At 34.4% G+C, this 19027-nt stretch overlaps 1 protein-coding gene across 6 annotated transcripts in view; it reads right to left on the bottom strand.

Moving 5' to 3' along the window:
• Positions 1 to 4832: 4832 nt before the first annotated feature.
• The window catches only part of MIOS (meiosis regulator for oocyte development), a 60846-nt gene continuing 46651 nt past the window's right edge, over positions 4833 to 19027 (bottom strand). For 2 of the 6 annotated variants that reach the window (XM_047849086.1, XM_047849087.1), the window contains exons 10-11: positions 13678 to 13807; positions 10893 to 12938 (exon numbers count right to left, since the gene is read on the bottom strand). In XM_047849086.1, coding sequence (XP_047705042.1) covers positions 12842 to 12938; positions 13678 to 13807 — 227 coding nt within the window. In that variant the 3' untranslated portion in view covers positions 10893 to 12841. Of the gene's footprint in view, positions 5137 to 9650; positions 10201 to 10891; positions 12939 to 13677; positions 13808 to 19027 lie in introns of those variants that run through there. The other 4 variants (XR_007150187.1, XR_007150186.1, XM_047849085.1 and 1 more) reach the window with 4 other exon arrangements.

The following is a 19027-nucleotide window of genomic DNA, read 5'->3' as shown; positions in this document are numbered from 1 at the left end:
TTTTAATGCCAGCTATTGAAGATGTTGGGGGAAAATAAGCATTTTCTATACCAATGATTTAGAGGAAAATGGTTTATAACAGAACTATTTGATAATAGCTATCAAAATGTAAAATGCACATAACTTTTGGCTCAATAATTTCAAGCTCTATATTGTATCTGACAGTTACGCTTACCTACAAATACCCAAAGATATACTAGCACGGATGTTCCCTGCAACATTATTTGTAAAAACGGCAATTGGAAATACCTCAAATTGCCATTGAAAGGAGGATATATCCATATAATTGCATACCATTCAGCTAAAGAAAAAAAAGTAGGTATATATGGGCTAAGGAAAGTCTGCAAAATACACTTTTAGGTTAAAAAAAGTAATTTGAAGGAAAATTTACATAGCATGATTTTATCCACATGAAGAGAGGCAACGACTGACACAGACACAGAGAGATACAGTCTATGTAAAGAACATTTCCATACGTGTATATGAACTTTAAAGCAGCTTCCTCTGGAAAGTAAAAGTTGGAATTTTGGAAGGCAGCATGTAGATAACAGGGATAATGGAGCAAAGGGCTGAGATATTTACTTCCATATTGTACGTTTTGTAATTTTTGATATTTTTTTTTCATGAGCCTGCATTATTTTTGTAACAAAACTTAGCTTTAAAAAAAAATCACTGAAAGCTCATATAATATACATTGTACTAACAAGGAACAGTTCATCTGGTCTAGTTCATCTATGAAACAGAAAAACACTAGACTTCACTCAAGAGATCTGAGAGCTAGTTCCAGCACCTCCCTGAATGACCCTGTAGTTTTCTCCCCGTTCTAACCATTCATGATTTTGGTTTATAAGTAATTTTCCAAATCAATGGTGAGGCAAAAAATGGGAAACATGAATGTTGACCGGCTGATAGCTGCTGCCTTGAATATTACTATGCTGGAAAAGGTTTGGAGGAAAAGCAGGTGATTGATAGCAATCTGTGTCAAGGGTCTTAAAGAAGGGTGGGGTTGTTCACTCACAGCAGATCAAGCACAACTTGGCCTAACCTGCTCATCTCATGGTGAGTGAAGAGAATTATTTGTCAATGAAGAATTTTAACATAAAAAGTAAGTTTGTTAACGGTCCACTTATGGAACTCTTGTTTCCATGTGTTTTGTTTTTTTTTTTTTTTTTTTCGTATCACTGCAGTCCTTCCTCTTACTTTAACCATATTCTGCCCACTTTCCAAAATACAGGTCTCATCCCATCTATGTGCTGCCTACAAGAGACTCACTTCAGACTTAAAGACACATGCAGACTGAGAATGAAGAGATAGGAAAACATTTACCATGCAGATGGAAGTGAAAAGAAAGTTAGGGTAGCAATTCAAATTGGACAAAATAGACTATTTTTTTTAACGTTTTTATTCACTTTTTGAGAGACAGAGACAGAGCACAAGCAGGGGAGGGGCAGAGAGCCAGGGAGACACAGAATCTGAAGCAGGCTCCAGGCTCCAAGGTGTCAGCACATAGCCCAATGCAGGGCTTGAACTCACAAACCATGAGAACATGACCTGAGCTGAAGTTGGCTGCTTAACCAACTGAGCCACTCAGGCGCCCCAGACAAAACAGACTTTAAAACAAAGTCTGTAACAAAAGACAAAGAAGGACACTACATAATAAGGGGACCAATCCAAGAAGAAGTTATAACAATTGTAAATATTAATGCATGCAACATGGGAACACCCAAACACATAAAGCAACTATTAACAGACATAAAGGAAAAAATTAACAGCAACACAATAATAGTAGGGGACATTAACACACACTTACATCAACAGATAGATCATCCAGACAGAAAATCAACAAGGAAACAAGGGCTTTGAATGACACACTGGACCAGATGGAACTAACAGATAAATTCAGAACATTGATGGAAGACACTGAAGTTGACACAAAAAAATGGAGAAACATTCCATACTCATGTATTGGAAGAACCAATATTGTTAAAAGGTCCATACTACCCAAAGCAATCCACATTTAATACAATCCCTCTCAAAATACCAAAAATATTTTTCACAGAAGTATAATAGATAATCCTAAAATTTATATGGAAGCACAAAAGACCCCAAATAGCCAAAGCACTCTTGGAAAAGAAGAACAAAGCTAGAGGTATCACAATCCCAGATTTCAAGAGTTACTTCAAAGCTGTAGTAATCAAAACAGTTTGGTACTGACACAAAAAACAGACACATGGATCAATGGAACAGAATAGAAAGTCCAGAAATAAACCCATGCTTTTATGGTCAATTAATCTACAACAAAGGAGGCAAGAATATACAATGGGAAAAAGATGATTTCTTCAACAAATGTGTTGGGAAAACTGGACAGCTACTTGCAAAAGAATGAAACTGGACCACTTTCTTACACCATACACAAGATTAAACGCAAAGTGGATTAAAGACCTAAATGTGAGACCTGAAACCAGAAAAGTCTTAGAAGAAAACATCAGTAATAATTTCTTTGATTTCAGCCATTAAAAGCAGTTTTCTAGATATGTCTCTTCTGGCAAAGGAAACAAAAGCAAAATTAAACTATTGGGACCACACTGAAATAAAAAGCTTTTGAACCACAAAGAAAATCACCAAAAAACCAAAAATGCAACCTACTGAATAGGAGATGTTTGCAAATGATATATCCAATAAGGAGTTAGTATACAAAATATATAAAGAACTTACACAACACCAAAAAAAAAAAAATCACACTAAAAATGGGCAGAGGACCTGAATAGACATTTATCCAAAGAAGACACATACAGATGGCGAACAGACACATAAAAAGATGCTCAACATCACTAATCATCAGGGAAATGCAAATTAAAACAATATCACTTTGCACCTTTCAGAATGACTAAAATAAAGAAACACAACAAATAACAATAGCGAGGATGTGGAGAAAAAGGAACCCTTGTACACTGTTTGTGGGAATGCAAATTGGTGCAGCCACTGTGGAAAACAGGTTCCTCAAAAAATTAAAAACAGAATTACGATATGCTTTAGTAATTCTACCACTAGGCATTTACCTAAAGAAAATGAAAACAGTAATTTGAAAAGATGTGCACCCTTATGTTTACTGCAGCGTTATTTACAATAGCCAAGATCTGGAAAGAACCCAAGTGTTTATTGATAGATGAATGCATAAAGAAGATGTGGTACACACACACACACACACACACACACATATGCCAGAATATTATTGTCATAAAAAAAATGAAATCTTGCCATTTTCCACAACATGGATGAACCTAAAGGATATTATGATAAGTGAAATAAGTCAGGCAGAGAAAGACAAATAGGATATGATTTCAGTCATATGTGGAATTTAAGGAAAAAAAAAAAGAAAAAAGAGACAAAACAAAGACTCTTAAATACAGAGAATAAACTGGTGGTTGACAGAGAGGAGGTGGGTAGGGGGATGGGGGAAATAGATAAAGGACATTAAGAGTACACTTATGAGCACTGAGTAATGTATAGAAGTGTTGAATCACGATATTGTACACCTGAAACTAATACAACACTGTATGTTAATTAAACTTGAATTAAAAAAAAAACAACACAAAAAACAAAATACAGGTCTCAGTTATTTACACCAACAATTTTTGGGTAAAAATGTCCTCTACTTAGTCCTCAAAGCAGCCTTTTCTAGTTTCTTAAAATATACACAAACCAGAAAAAGACTGAAACTCACAATACCATCACCAACAGCCTAACTTCTAAAATCTGGAATCTTAAATATAGAGCAGAAGGAGCTGGAATGAGAAAGAGCTGTGATGGCTCTGTTTCTTTGTATAACAAGTCCTAACTCTGAAGAAAATGTGCATGTGTTTTGACTGGGTGACACATATAATGTAGTTCAGGTAGCTGTCTTAATTTTGAGGTAGATTAAACAGTTGGTCTTATGAAATTCAGAAGACCCTCACATCCATCACTCCACCAATCTGACCACCACTCAACTCCCTCCTCAGGATGTTTTTACATGAGAATAATGTTCCAATTATACAAAACGAGTCTTGGGATTCCCTTGTATGATGAACAGTTCTGATGGCACTAATAATTGATTCCAGAAGGTACCTAATGGCAGTCTAACCATGTATCTTCATAGAAATCACTCCATGCACAAAAAGACTATGCTTTGGACACCATGATGTACAATCAAATTATCTTTATCACATGGTATTTTTCCCTATCACTGAAATACACAGGTAGGTCCCCACTCCAGCAGCCAGATTGAGTTGTCTTGCCTAAGACTAGAAATGAGGAGGAAAGAGGAGTAACTAAAACCCCACTAACATTTACTGAGCTCCTACAGTGTCAAGTCCTTTCCCTTGGGTGTATCACACTTCACCCAAACTGCAGTCCATCACTTTTCTGTAGGCCTGTGCTGACCATCACTCTCTGCCATCTGTTTTAGACATGCAGACCACATCACCAAAACATCTAAATGATGTTTTTTTTCCCCATTCTCACATCTGCTTGCTGAAAAATAAGTTTCATTTCACTGTATCAGAATACCATTTGTCAATCTATATCCTTCATCTTCTCTCCTTTCTGATTAATTCTGGCCTTTCAAAAATGTCTTAACTCTACCCTTTTACTTTTTCTCTAACATCAGTAACTTGGCAAAATCATTGCTCACCATTGCATACAAGTTACACAATTTTGTAAGTTTACATTTCACACAATGCAACAGTGATTAATAAAGAGAATGGGTTTATTCTCTTAGTGGGTTCGACTCAAAACAAGAACTGAATTTTGATGCCTACCATGTTTCCTTCCTCAATCTAAAGTTGTATGATACTAGCTTACAAGCAAAAACAAAACAAAACAACCTTACCAGGTGTGACAGAGTGACTGAGAAGGGATGATTTTGTGTTATTTTTAATGCCGTAACTTAATTATTTTACTTAAATGCTAATCGATTGTCCAAGCACAACCTTCTAGTGGCAGAATCAATTTCAATAATGATGCTGATGGCTGCAATATGATCAACTGAAGCCTCTGCCACTTGGTACAAAAGAAGTGGAGATGATAGGCAGCTCATTAATCATTTATCCCAGAGATGAATGTGTTCAGTTGCTGATACGGGGCTGTGGGTGAATGCTGCCAAAATGAGAAATGTCAATTGTCAGGCCTCATGCATAATAACAGTGGAGCTATTTTTAAGCTTCTTTGAAGATTAAAGTTATGCTCTTTTTCCCTACAGTTCTGTCACATATGCTTGGCAATTTTGTTCTATGAGAATTCATTTTCACTGCGTTCAGATGTCTCTGCTTAAGAAAATATACACCACTCAAAATCTAGCATGAGATATTCGAAGTTATTTAGAAATCTGTAGAATTCCACATATTGGGAATGAACTCTAAAAGAACAAAGAATTACAAGAGGGAAACCAGGAGAGGTACTGAGTAACTTCTTGGCTACTTTTTTCCCATAGGATGTGTTTTATCAGCAAGGATGATACATGATTTTAATTTCTCAGGACCCCAGAAAGAACATATTCGATAACTGACAGAACAGTTTCTGAAACAGAGATAACAGAATTCAATAAAATAGACTTAAAAAAGTATTTGTTCACTAAGTTAGGTGAAGGATGTTACCAAAACAACAGTTGTAGCAAATGACCTCAAGGATCTCCCCCCACAAATCTCCAATTTGTGTCTAATCCTTCCAGTAGAAAATAATGTTCCCTGCCTAGAGGAGTATTCTTTTTTAGAAGCCAGCAGTCTCTCAGTCATACTCACTTTTCCAAAAGGAATTTCATGTATTTCAGAAATCTATATATCTTAAAAAATGGCGGGGCGCCTGGGTGGCACAGTCAGTTAAGCGTCCGACTTCAGCCAGGTCACGATCTCGCGGTCCGTGAGTTTGAGCCCCGTGTCAGGCTCTGGGCTGATGGCTCAGAGCCTGGAGCCTGCTTCCGATTCTGTGTCTCCCTCTCTCTCTGCCCCTCCCCCGTTCATGCTCTGTGTCTCTCTGTCCCAAAAATAAATAAACGTTGAAAAAAAATTTAAAAAAAAATGGCAATTTATTCTAAGAGTCACAACTGATCTTACATTCCGTTTTTGAAGAATGGAAGGGAAAGGTAAGATTTAAGATGAGAAAATGTATTACTTTTGCAAGAGATACTTCTCTCACATCAAGCTGCTGAAGGTTTTGCTCCATTAATTATACATCTTCATCTATTTTGGGAACATTTTATTTATCATAAAGATACATACCCATTGTTCAACTAACAAATATTAAGTATGCCCGCTTAATACAGAATACAAATTTCCACCTTGATAAAGAAAATAGTTTTTTTAATGTTTATTTATTTTTTAAGAGAGAGAGACAGAGCACAAGCAGGGGAGGGGCAGAAAGGGAGGGAGACAGAGAATCCGAAGCAGGGTCCAGGCTCTGAGCTATCAGCACAGACCCCCACACGAGGTTTGAACTCACGAACTGTGAGATCACGACCTAAGCTGAAATCGGACGCTTAACCGACTGAGCCACCCAAGCATCCCAAGAAAATAATTTTTTGACATAACTAATTATATGTAATACAAGAACTTTGCACCATTCAAATGTTTACTATGAAATAGTTACCAAATTACTTGCTACTAAAAAGATAGTTTCACCACGTTTAATAGTGCAACTTCTTAAACCATCATCAGCAAAATATGTAGCTGCAATGTGATATAAATCTAATTAAGCCTGATTTCTGACATTTGCTATTTCAAACTTGACTTTCTTGCAAATACACCCATGCACACCACCAGCCCCCCACACATATGTTTGCATATATAAATGGAGCTATGTAAATAAAAGCTAATAATTTAGCTATTCTCTAAATAAAAAAATGTAAGACTGACAGTTTGCATGAATTCTTACACAAGTGCCTATTTCAAGTTTCTGAGACATTAATTTCTTCAAATGCTCCAGACTACCTTATCTTTATGACTTTATATTTTAAGAGCCCACCTAATTAGATTCCTACATCTGAATTTCCAGTTATGAAATTATGTTAAGGCAACATGCTTTTCATAAATTGAATGATGAAAGTCCACATATACTGAATTACTATTGTTGCTGTGACTTCTGACATTACATAACTTACATACATCACCAAACTTCAAGGACTTGGGTGGTTCCTTCCACTTTCCTCTTCTGCACAGCTATGTGCAGAATCAGCACAACAACAGGATCCTTGTTTTATTCTTGTCTATAACTTTAATCCTAAGGTTGTTTTTAGCAAAGCATTTCAAAACACTGGACTGTTAATAGATCAGTACGAAAACTACATTTTTGAAAAATGGTATAGACCAACTCTACTTCATTAAATTATTTCTAATTAGAAAACCATTTTTGAAAGTCCAAATTAGAAAACAAAATAAATTGACCTTTTTTTTTTTTTGGCCTGTAGGAAGAGATAAGATGCTAAAATGATACTTCACAGCAACAATATTAACCTGAATAGATTTGAGTCTGTAGAAAATTATGCTTATGTCTACCATTTTCCATTAGACACAGAGCTCCTCCAAGGCAACCCATGGTGCCCATCAACCCTTTGAAATCATAACCTTTAACAGTGTCCGGTACACGGAGGCACACAAAAAGCATAAAGGACTGGTTTCCTGCCACAGGCCTACAGCCAAAACAGAGGAGTTAGGAAATCTCATGAGAAAGATCTAGAAGAGAAAATACTGAAAGTCACTAACTACGTACCACTAATCTCAGGGAAATCAGAATTATTTTGTGGATCTATTTCCCAATGTGCTAAATGGAGGGCAAAATGCACTATTTCCAAATATGATAAGAGAGATAAGATTAAGAGAAAAATCCACATCTTCATTTTATTCCTATATATTACCATAAAATATGAAATCTAAAAAAATGCTTTCAATACTAATTTTCATAACACCTTGCAGCAAGGTGTTATTCTCAGAATAATTCTCAGAATGATCCCCCATATTTGATTGTTCATTATCATAGTAAGATACCATATCATGGGTAACTTTTATAAAAGTGTGTGATATGCACATTCATTCATTTGTACATTTATCATTATTATAGAAAAACTAGAGGACAGATAAGCAAGAAGAAAAAATGACACTTAAAATCCCACTCTTGAGTAATGACCACTGTTAAAATTTTTGTAAATATTCATGTTCCATGCAAATATACTTATACATACTGTAACTTGCCTTTCTCTTTGCTAATACCTCATGAATCTTCCTTTGTCAATAACAGTATCTATACTATTTGAATAATTTGTTAGTATTCCCTGGACATAACAATTTCTTCACTCTTAATTTTATTATTTTGTTTTTTTTATTATAAACAATACTGTTATGAACCACTTCCTAGAAACATACATCTTTGTGCCCTTATCTATCCCTCAGAAATATTCCCATATATTCGCTATATCTATGTCGAAGGGTGTGAACCTTAAGGCTTTTGATTCATATTGCTCTAATGTCCTCAAGAACACTTGTACTGATATATACTCTCACAAACTGTTATCTGAGAATATTCCTTTTCCACATCCATGAAAATGCATATTATTCTTTTTAATCTATGCAGGCAGGTGAGCAGTATCCTATTGTTTTAATTAGTATTAGTTTCTGATTCAACATTTATGTATATTTACTGGCCATTTTATTTTGCCTATACAAGTTCTTGATCAAGATTATCTATTGGTTGGGTCTTTTATGAATTTGAGAATGCTCCTTATGAATTAAGGGTATTTGTCATGCATGTTGTAGTTTACCAGTTTGCTTGCCTTTTAACTATTTATGGCATTTTTGCCACACCAAACTTTAAGGACTTGGAAAAGAAACAAGATGTGCCTCCTTGTGCTTTCCTCTTCTGTGCTGCTATGTACAAAACTGGTGGTAACATTAGGATCCTTGTTTTATGGGAAGGATTTCAGTAGTTCTCCACTAGGCATGAGGCCAGCTGTTTGAGACAGCAAAATAGAAGGGAAACAAGGGAGGAAAAACAGTTCCTTTGCATGATAATAACTAAATCTAAAAAACAAATTGGAAATAAATTTTTGAATTTTATCAAATGCCTTTTACACTGAATGAGCTATTGACATTTTTTGGTGTGGTTTGATGTACTAATATTAAATAAAACCTTTCTTGTTCAGTTCATAAAGTAGTACATAGAAGTATAAAATAATAATTAAAAGGACTAGGAAGTCAGATTGCTGCTACCTCAATCGTGGCTCTGCTATTTACTAGCTGTGTAACCTACCATAGTGACATCGTGTCCCTATACCTCAACTGCCTCATGTACAGTATGGGAACAGTAATAGTACACCTGCCTTATAGGGATACTGTGTGGATCAAATAGGGTAACGTGCATGGAACACGGCACATAATAAGTACCAACAGTATCTATTATTCTTATTAATACACTGTTGGACTTGATGTTCACTTTACTTATTATGAATTTATCATGTTATATTCCTAAGTGAAATCAGTTCTTTGTTTTGGCAATCCATGTTATTTGATCTCTGGATTACATTAGCTTTAAAAATATTTGGGAAGCCTTCCTTCGGTCTCCATACTCAGGAAAAATTAACAGTTTACAGAAGTATTTTTGTAAAATGCTGCTTTGTATATCAGCCAAATAACCTACAAAATTTTCAGGCAAGAGGGAAAACAGGCAAACGATGTCATGGAAGGAGTCGGAGTAGCAGATAGGAGATCAGATGTCTGGGTAGCCCCATCTCTGCCATGGCCATGTGGATCTCAAGGACACAGTGAGGATGCTGAACTAACACCTAACACGTCTCTCCTACCTCTGTGATGCCTCTGAGCAGATGTCTGACATATACAACTAATTAGTTCCCCCAACTTGTTTTAATTACATTTATCCCAAGGGAGAAAAAAACCTCACAGTATACTTCTGTTTTATTAATACTACCCACCCCAACATTTTAACTGAAATGAGTATTAAGTGTAATGAAACAGCAGAAAAGGAAGGATTACACAGAAATATGTTCTCCTAGACAAATAAAGACCGGGATTTAAGAGTTGAATATGAATACAAAAACCTCAAGTTTTCAAGAATTACCAGTCAGGTGTGTCCAGAGGTACCGAAAACTTAATTTCAATCCTTGGGTTCACTCCTGTATTACATCAAACTCCTAGATGGTTGTTTGAAGGATTTCCTCTCCTCAAAAAGCAAAAAGTATTATTCTAAATACAGTATAAACAAAAGTAGGTAAGTCCTACCTCAAAAAAAAAAAAGTCATAATTTATCCAGATTTCAGAAAATAAGCTCTTGGGAAATTTTTACTTAAGAGTAAAATTATACCTCATTTAAATTATACCATATTCAATTAAAAAGACAAGTAACTAATAAAGATGAAAATAAGTATTAATCACCTTTTACAGAGCACTTAGTATGTGACAGGGATACAGTACTTCATGTTTATTTCATCACTTAACACTCCTAATCACCCTATGAAGTATTTCTTTACTTTTTAACATAGGAGGAAATTCAGGCTCACAAAGGGTAAGTCATTTGGCCACTATACTGGGGCTAGGATTATAATCTAAGTTTCAAAGCCCATCCTTTTCAATATTTGCAGTCAAATGAATAGGTGAAATTAAATTTGGCCATATAATTGCATTCAGAATCGTTTTTCTTTTAACTCTAATACCTCCCACTGACAATGGAAAGGTACCTTTAAAATATACCATTTTACAGAATAACAATCCTGGAAAGCATACTAAACTGAAAAAGAGCCTAAAGAAATGTTACTTCCAAGATTAGTTATCAAGTTTGCCATCAAAGTAAGTATGAATATTATTTTATTGGATTATGTGTAAAGGAGTCAAAGATAAATTCTAGATCAGACATGCTGACTTCAACCCAAATTTATTCAATTTTTTAAAAAGTAATAAAAACATTTTTATTAAACACTTCTATTGAACATGTTTAGGTAAAATACCTTGAGTTTATAATCCCAAACACCAGTGACTAAGAATAAAAATGGAAAAATAATTTGAATCTATTTTCATGGTCCACATACATTGAAATGCAAAACAAATATAATAGACATATGAATATTTGGGCTTCAGAGAAAATATCAGGAGACTGACACAGGCATAAGGAATCTTAAAAATGTCATCCTATATGATTACAAGCAGATTTATATACTAGATTTTGTTTTATTATACTGTACTTCCCAAAATTATAAATATTTTAGGTATAACCCTATTATAAATATAAATTCAGTAATTCTATCTTAACTTTAGTTAAGGAGAAATGAAAATGTATTACGATAGTTTGACATTACTTAAAGCTGATTTGGCATAGTAAATTTGAAAGGAACACTTCAACTGAAGCAATTTTAAAGGTAAAGATAAAGGTTATATTTAAGTAAAATAAAGTCAGGAAGATTTACTTAAAAGAAGACTGGAAAAAGTCCCCTTTATAGAAATCTTTGAAAAAAAATATATATATATATTCTTTCAATTTAAAAGAAGACTGTCATCTAGGTGAGATGTTTACAGTAGATATGCAATAGATATACAATATTTTCCCTAAAAAGGGTCTTTTGTATCAGATCTCAAAGTAAAAAATAAATTGAATCCACTTTTGTTCAGTATTTAGGTCATACCTCAAAATAAATATATTAATTCTACCAAGTAAAACTGCTAGCATGAAAGCTCTGAAAATTCTTTAGCTTAAGACATTTTTATACAAAATCTATATAATAATTAAGATTTATGCTTATTTTATCTATGAATACAACTTCAACTACGAAATTCAGTTCAATACTCTGCATAAGTCAGATAACAGAGAAGCATGCTACAAACCCTTTGCTATTTCTCTCCCAACTATCTAGCTATGAAAAGGGAAAGAATAAAATTTTTAAATAAAGCTCCTGAATTTGCCCAAATATACTTTTAGAAACTTACATTTAAAGTATAATCATCTCCAAAGTGACTCTGCTTTCCACAACCTTAGAAAAAACCGGGTATTCCAAAATAGGAGGGATTTGACAGTAGGACATACTGAAGTAGGTGAAGCTGAATGGTTGGTCACATATAATAATCTTGCATAGACTTTGTGTTCAGCAAAATGTTTGCAGATCATGGGCATAAGATGATGAATTAACATGGAGAGGATCTTTGAAGACAAATGAGAACACTGGAAAACAAAAGGCTGAAAAACTGAAAATTTCAGAACATGTTCCCCTGAAATGGTACATATTTTTCTCTTCAGATGAGAAAAAGTTGTAAGATGCATTTTCAATTCTGGCTTTTCTTAGGAAGACAATAATGATCTGAGCCAGAAGATTTCTTATCTTGAAATGAAAGTGTACAAGGGAATGGACTCTTTAAAACATATATACCAACCATACCTTGATGAAATTTATTCTCCAGTGTGGAGTAAGGGCTCTCCAGTTCTACAGGTAAAAATTGGTCACTTTATTCTATTTTAAAAGATATACAGATCCAATCTCAGCATAGAAGATACAGGTTCAAAGTCTGTTCTTGGTTATTCCAAAAACTCTGCTTGCAAAGTGTTCATAATTTTGACAAACCCTATAAAACTCTTCCACAATGAACTTTTTCAACCTACTGTACAGAATTCATGCCCACACTCTGTTCACTTGAGCAGCGTTTGTCTCTGTGAAGCACATCAAAATCACTCAAACATCAAATTGCTGATTTGATAGAATGATTTATTTTCCCATTACAGGAAAGTCACGAGTGACTTGTTCTGAGGTACGTTTTTGAGCTATGAAGGACATCGATTAGAAAGCTCCACACTTGAAGGTTTCTCTTTAGATGGTAACATTTTATGGCTGGACAGTCTCTGCAGGTACCAGATTTCCTGTTGTATCCAACTGCATACATTTACATGTGCATGCAGAAACGGGACACTCTGCATGGTCCCTAAAAAAAATAGGCCAAGTAAAAATTAAAAATCTAAATTAAGCATATACATACATACATTTATCTATATACCTATCTGTATGTAGAATGGTATTTGAAAAAATACAGGAATTAAAACCCAAAGAATTAAACAAAAAATGACTGACAAGCTGAACTGGGAAGAAAAGTTACTAAAAAGTGAATAGCTTTACATTTTAAATATACAATAGACACCTTACTTATAGTTATGAAGTTGACAGGGATGTGCTCAGAGTTGTAATTAAAGCCAATGTGACAAACTGGGTACAAAAGTTACAGCAATGAGGACAAAAGGCCACTGGCACTATTCAAAGCAGAAGTTAAACATGGCTTGAGTCTCCAGTGCATCGAATGCATACTTACTATATAACAAGTTTATTTAGAAGATAACTGATGCGGTAGTTTGATATATATACTCTGTCATTTAATTCCTAATTTCAGTTACACACTAAGATTGGACATTAGGTTAGCTGTAAAAACTGTAAATTCACACATTTAACCCATACATAATATTTAAACTATTTCTTATATAAGTATTCATCTTAAAGTTTAAAATTACATAGGATATCTAACGATAGAAATGTTGACACCACCTTTGTTAACTCCAATGACAGCGAAAAAGAAATTTATCCTTCGGCTACATAAACCTGAACTATTTAAAAGGCCATCTGCGCTATCACCTCTAACTCCAAGCCTATTAAAGAAGAAATGTGCTGATTACCTGAACCAACTAAGCATATGGCCAGCATGTCCACCATGCCTGCAATTGTGACACCATGTGAACCAGTTGTTAAATTGAGCTAATTTTTTATCCTTGCTCAAGTCTACTTTTTCATCTGATTTGGATCCTCCTATGGGTTAAAGAAAATCATCTTCATTAACTATTATCACAAAATTTTATTTAAAGCTTTAACTTGAAAGTTATTTCTAAAACTATGCTAAAATACAAATCATACATCATATTGAAATAGCTATTTTAATGCTACGACCCAGTTTAGACTGAAAAACTACTGAATAACAAAAGTTTCCTTACATTTTTAATAGTCCAAAAAAAAGGAAAAATATAAATTACCAAACCCACTAAGAAGCAATCTGAATTAACCTCAGAAAAGCAATCAGTTTAAAATCTTCCCACAGAGAAAATACCAAGCCCAGTTTACAAGTGAGTTCTACTAAACCCTGAAGGAACAGGTAATTTTCATCTATACAAACTCTTCCAAAGAACAGGAAAAGAGAGAAAATTTCTCAATGTACTTCCTGATGCTGGTATAACTTTGCTAAAAGCAGCAGACCAAGATAATGTATGAAAGGAAGATTATAGGACAATCTCTCTCCTGAACAGACATAAAAATCCAAAGGAAAACATTAGCAAACAGTACTAATTAGCAATTCTATTTCTAGGTACATAGAGAAACTTATGTACATGCACAAAGGAGTCATATGCAGTAATGTTCGTAACAGTATTGTTTGTAATAGTAAAAATCTAGAAACAACCAAAGCATCCATCAATAATAGAATGGAAAAACTGTGTTAAGAGTCATGAATGGAATATCAAATATTAACGAAATGTGAATAAACTACAGCTATATTCATTAGCACAATTAAAACTAAAAAAAAAAAGAACCCCCCCCCCAAAAAAGTGTTGAACAAAAAAAGGTAAGTCAAAGGATATATTCCTGAAGATTCATTCATATGGAATTTAAAATACAGACAAAAGCAAACATGTGATAGAACATACAGATAAGCAAGAAACCAAGTAACACACAGTTTATGGCAGTAGTTACTTCTGGGGAAGAGGAAAGAGGTAGGACTAGGCAGGGAATAATGAGCAAAGGCACTGGTATAGACAATGTTATCTTAAGCAGGCTAGAGGTCTCGGGGATGTTCGCTTTTTGTTACGGTTCACAAAAAAGTTTAAGAAAAATGTTTTATTACACATGCATGTTTATACATGTATATCGTCACACACATATTTACATAACTTTTAGTACTCAAAAAATGTTCATTCTATTAATCCTGGCCACCTTAATATTTTTATTGTTGTTGTTCTAAAACAGATCAAATTAAAATACTTTAAGATTGCATATGATTAGAGGCAATAGGAAAAATGATTAAGTAAAAATATTAAGTTTAATCGAGCAATTGTGCTATTAACATATGATGCTGTGCTAGTAACACTTTAATGACCAAAGGGATAGTCTTACAAATAGTTTTTTAAAATATCCATCTGTTTTTGCTAATGATATAAAGGTGAAAGGATGTACAGGTGGTTGAAGAATTTAGGATGTAAATACACTGAAATTCTTCCTAAAAGCTTCATAAAAATGATTAACAATGAAAGGGGAGAGGAAGGCAAAAAGAAGGAAAATACAGACCTTTATTTTTTTTAATATAGACCTTTTAAAGATAACCATTTTATATTGTGTAATAGCTCATTAGTGATTTTCACTTTATTTTTGTAACTTCTAAGATGCAGAAAACAGACTGAATCCAGAACAGTTTATTCCTTATGTTCCTCTGATGAAGCTGAAAATATTAAGATCTACCTCAATGCCATGTGAAAAGGCTTTTGAAAGATCAAATAGCTTTAGCAAATGATATAGCTGATAAAGGGTTAATAACCAAAATACAAAAGAAACTTCTATAACTGAGCCAGAAAACAAACAGTCCTATTAAAAAAATAGGCAGAGAACCTGAACAGTTGTTTTTCCAAAGAAGACATACAGGTGGCTCACAGACACATGGAAAGATCAGGGAAATATAAGTTAAAACCACAATGAAATCTGGCCCCTCTCAAAATGGCTAGCAACAAAAATATAAAAATAACACGTGCTGGTGAGGATGTAGAGAAAAGGGAACTCTCATGCACTGTTGGTGGGAATGCAAATGAAACAGCCACTGTGGAAAGCAATATGGAGGTTCCTCAAGAAATTAAAAATCCAGTAATTCCAGTAATTCCAGTATTGGGCATTTACCCATAGAAAATGAAAACACTAACTCAAAAAGATACATGCACTCCTATGTTTATTGCAGGATTATTTACAATAGCCAAGACATGGAAGCAACCTAAGTGTCCATCAATAGACAAATGGATAAGCAAAGTGTGGTGTACATATACAATGGAATATTACAAAACCATAAAAAAGGATGAAATTGTGCCACTTGAGACAACATGGATAGACCTAGAGGGTATCAGGCTAAGTGAAACAAGTCAGACTGAGAAAGACAAATATCATACAACTCCACTTGTAAATGGAATCTAAAAAACATGAATAAACAAACAAAAAGCAGAATCAGGGCACCTGGGTGGACCAGTCAGTTAAGTGTCTGACTCTGGATTTCAGCTCAGGTCATGATCTCACAAGTTTCATGAGTTCAAGCCCCATGTAGGCTCTGTGCTGACCGTGTATAGCCTGCTTGGGATTCTCAATATCTCTCTCTCTCTCTCTCTCTCTCTCTCTCTCTCTCTCTCTCTCTGTGTGTGTGTGTGTGTGTGTGTGTGTGTGTGTGTTCCTCCCCTGCTCTCAAAATAAATAAATTTTTAAAAAATTAGAAAAAAAGGCAGAATCAGACATATAAATACAGAGAATAAACCTGATGGTTGCCAGAGGGAGGGATGGGAAGGGTTGGGCAAAATGGGAAGGGGGGAGGGAGATACAGGCTCCCAGTAACGAAATGATTAAGTTACAAGAATAAGAGGAAGAATGTAGGAATACAGTCAGTGATACTGTAATAGTGATGTAACAGGTAGATACACTTGTGGTGAACATAGTATAACATATAAACTTGTCACATCACTAAACTGTACACCTACCTGAAACTTAAGTAATGTTGTGTGTCAACTATACTCAAAAAAAGATCAAATAGTCGTAACTTTTATAATATTCATAGTGAAGTACAAAGATAAGTGCTACAGAATAGTCAAGGGAAACTAGAGTTTCACATAGTCACTAACTACTACTACTACTGCTACTACTAAAAGAAGAGTAAGAGAGAAACTAGTATGTAACCTAATTTTAAAAAAGGTATCACATCTGTACATTAACATCTATAAAGGCAGGGATTTTTCTGTTTTGTTCACTGTACTATTCCCAGCACTTAGAAGAATAAGTGCTAATTAGACATTTGTTGACTAAATAACGGTTACAATTCATACTGCTAAATATGTTTATAATTAAACATTATAGTTATAAAATTATAAACATTTATAAATAATTGTGTTTATAATTATAAACTCTATTGAGTTTCAACAGAGTCCAATCTTTAAAGCACAACTGAGTGTAAAGATATGCAACCCTCCGTTAAATAAGCTTATGGAAATCCTGGCCACTTGATCACAAAGCATGATGGATGGATGGTATCTCTAACTGTAGGCAAAGCAACAGAGGGATGTGTACACCTCAATCTTTAAACTACCTTGAGCTAGCATTTTATTTCTATTAGGTCCTGTCTTATTTTGGAACTCAGAGTCTTCTGATTTTACATACTAAAAAAGAATATGCTTATTATAGCTGACCCTTGGAAAACATGAGATTGAACTATATGGATCTGCTTACATGTGGATTTTTTACGGTATGGTAAATATATTTTCTTTATGATTTTCTTAACATTTTATTTTCCCTAGTATTATATAGTATACAGTATATAATACACAAAGCATACACTGTATGTTAATCAATGGTTTAGCTTATCTGTGAGGTTTCCAGTCAATATAAGCTACCAATTGTTCAATTTTGGGGGAGTCATAAGTTATACCTGGATTTTTGACTGTCTGGAGGTTGGTTCCACTAACCCCCTGCCCCCATGTTTTTCAAAGGTCAACTGTATTTTGTAATTAGCACAACAATCACTTAAAGACCAGGTTTCCCTAAGTTCCCCACACTATTTCCTATTAATATACTTCTGAGGCTCTTGTCATACAGATGCAACTGCTAGTTCCCATACACTCTCTGTACTAACAATCACTAATCTCTTTACCCTTGTTTATGCTTTTTACACTTGTCTCCAACCTGGAAGGCCTCTCTAAGATCTTCCCATATTTAAATCTCCCCAACTTTTTTAAACAACCACCTTAAATGGCATCTTCTTTCTGAAAATTTCCAGATGTCCTTCAAACAGAAGTATAACACTTTCTTTATACAATATTCCTTATCTAACTCAGAAATCCTAATGTGTTTCAGAATACAGAATGCTTGGGATTTTTGGAAAATAGTGAGCAAACACTATATAACAACTCCAGGAAAGTCAGAGGCAGCATCCTGTAATCAAAGACCTTAACAGCCTTCTGCCAGTTCTGAACAGGTTTGTTTACATGAGATTACTGTAAATTCATTTACAAAACTTGGATTTTCAGATCTTTTTAGAGATTCTGGAATGATAGATAAGGGATTCTGGACCAGTATTTCTTTTCTTAAACATATCATTTCTTATTTTATCCATGCTCATTGTACACTATAAGCTCCACAAGGATCTTTGATTCAACTCAGCATATACAGCCTTCAACTGTTCAAATATATATTATATAAAAAAAAAAATATTACTGAAGCAAAATACAAAAAAAAAAATTCTGACGCAAATATGGAAAAATGTTAAGATTTTATAAACCCGAGTGTAGAATATTCATTAAATTAACAATCTCTATAACAGGGTGAAATGTTTTGAGCTTCCTTCAAATTTTAGAAAATTGATTTTATCTTTTCTTACCTATTTCAAAAATTAAAAAGATTGAAAAGCAAATATCTAGCAAAAAATAACAGGCCATTATGGCTTCCTGAGGCTATGTTGTGAAAGATGTATTAAATTTACTTAAAAAAAATTTTTTTTTAATGTTATTCATTTTTTGAGAGACAGAGAGAGAGCGTGAGGGGGCAGAGAGAGCGTGAGGCGCAGAGTGGGGAGGGGCAGAGAGGGAACACAGAATCCAAAGCAGGCTCCAGGCTCTGAGCTGTCAGCACAGAACCCGACATAGGGCTTGAACTCACGGACCAGGAGATCATGACCTGAGCCCAAGTTGGATACTTCACCGGCTGAGCCACACAGGCACCCCTAAATTTAACTATTTTTATGTATCC

This window comes from Prionailurus viverrinus, chromosome A2 (genome assembly GCF_022837055.1).
Source record: "Prionailurus viverrinus isolate Anna chromosome A2, UM_Priviv_1.0, whole genome shotgun sequence".
NCBI lineage: Eukaryota > Metazoa > Chordata > Mammalia > Carnivora > Felidae > Prionailurus > Prionailurus viverrinus.
The sequence above is the reverse complement of the archived record's forward strand: the minus strand, read 5'-3'. Positions and strand labels throughout refer to the sequence as shown.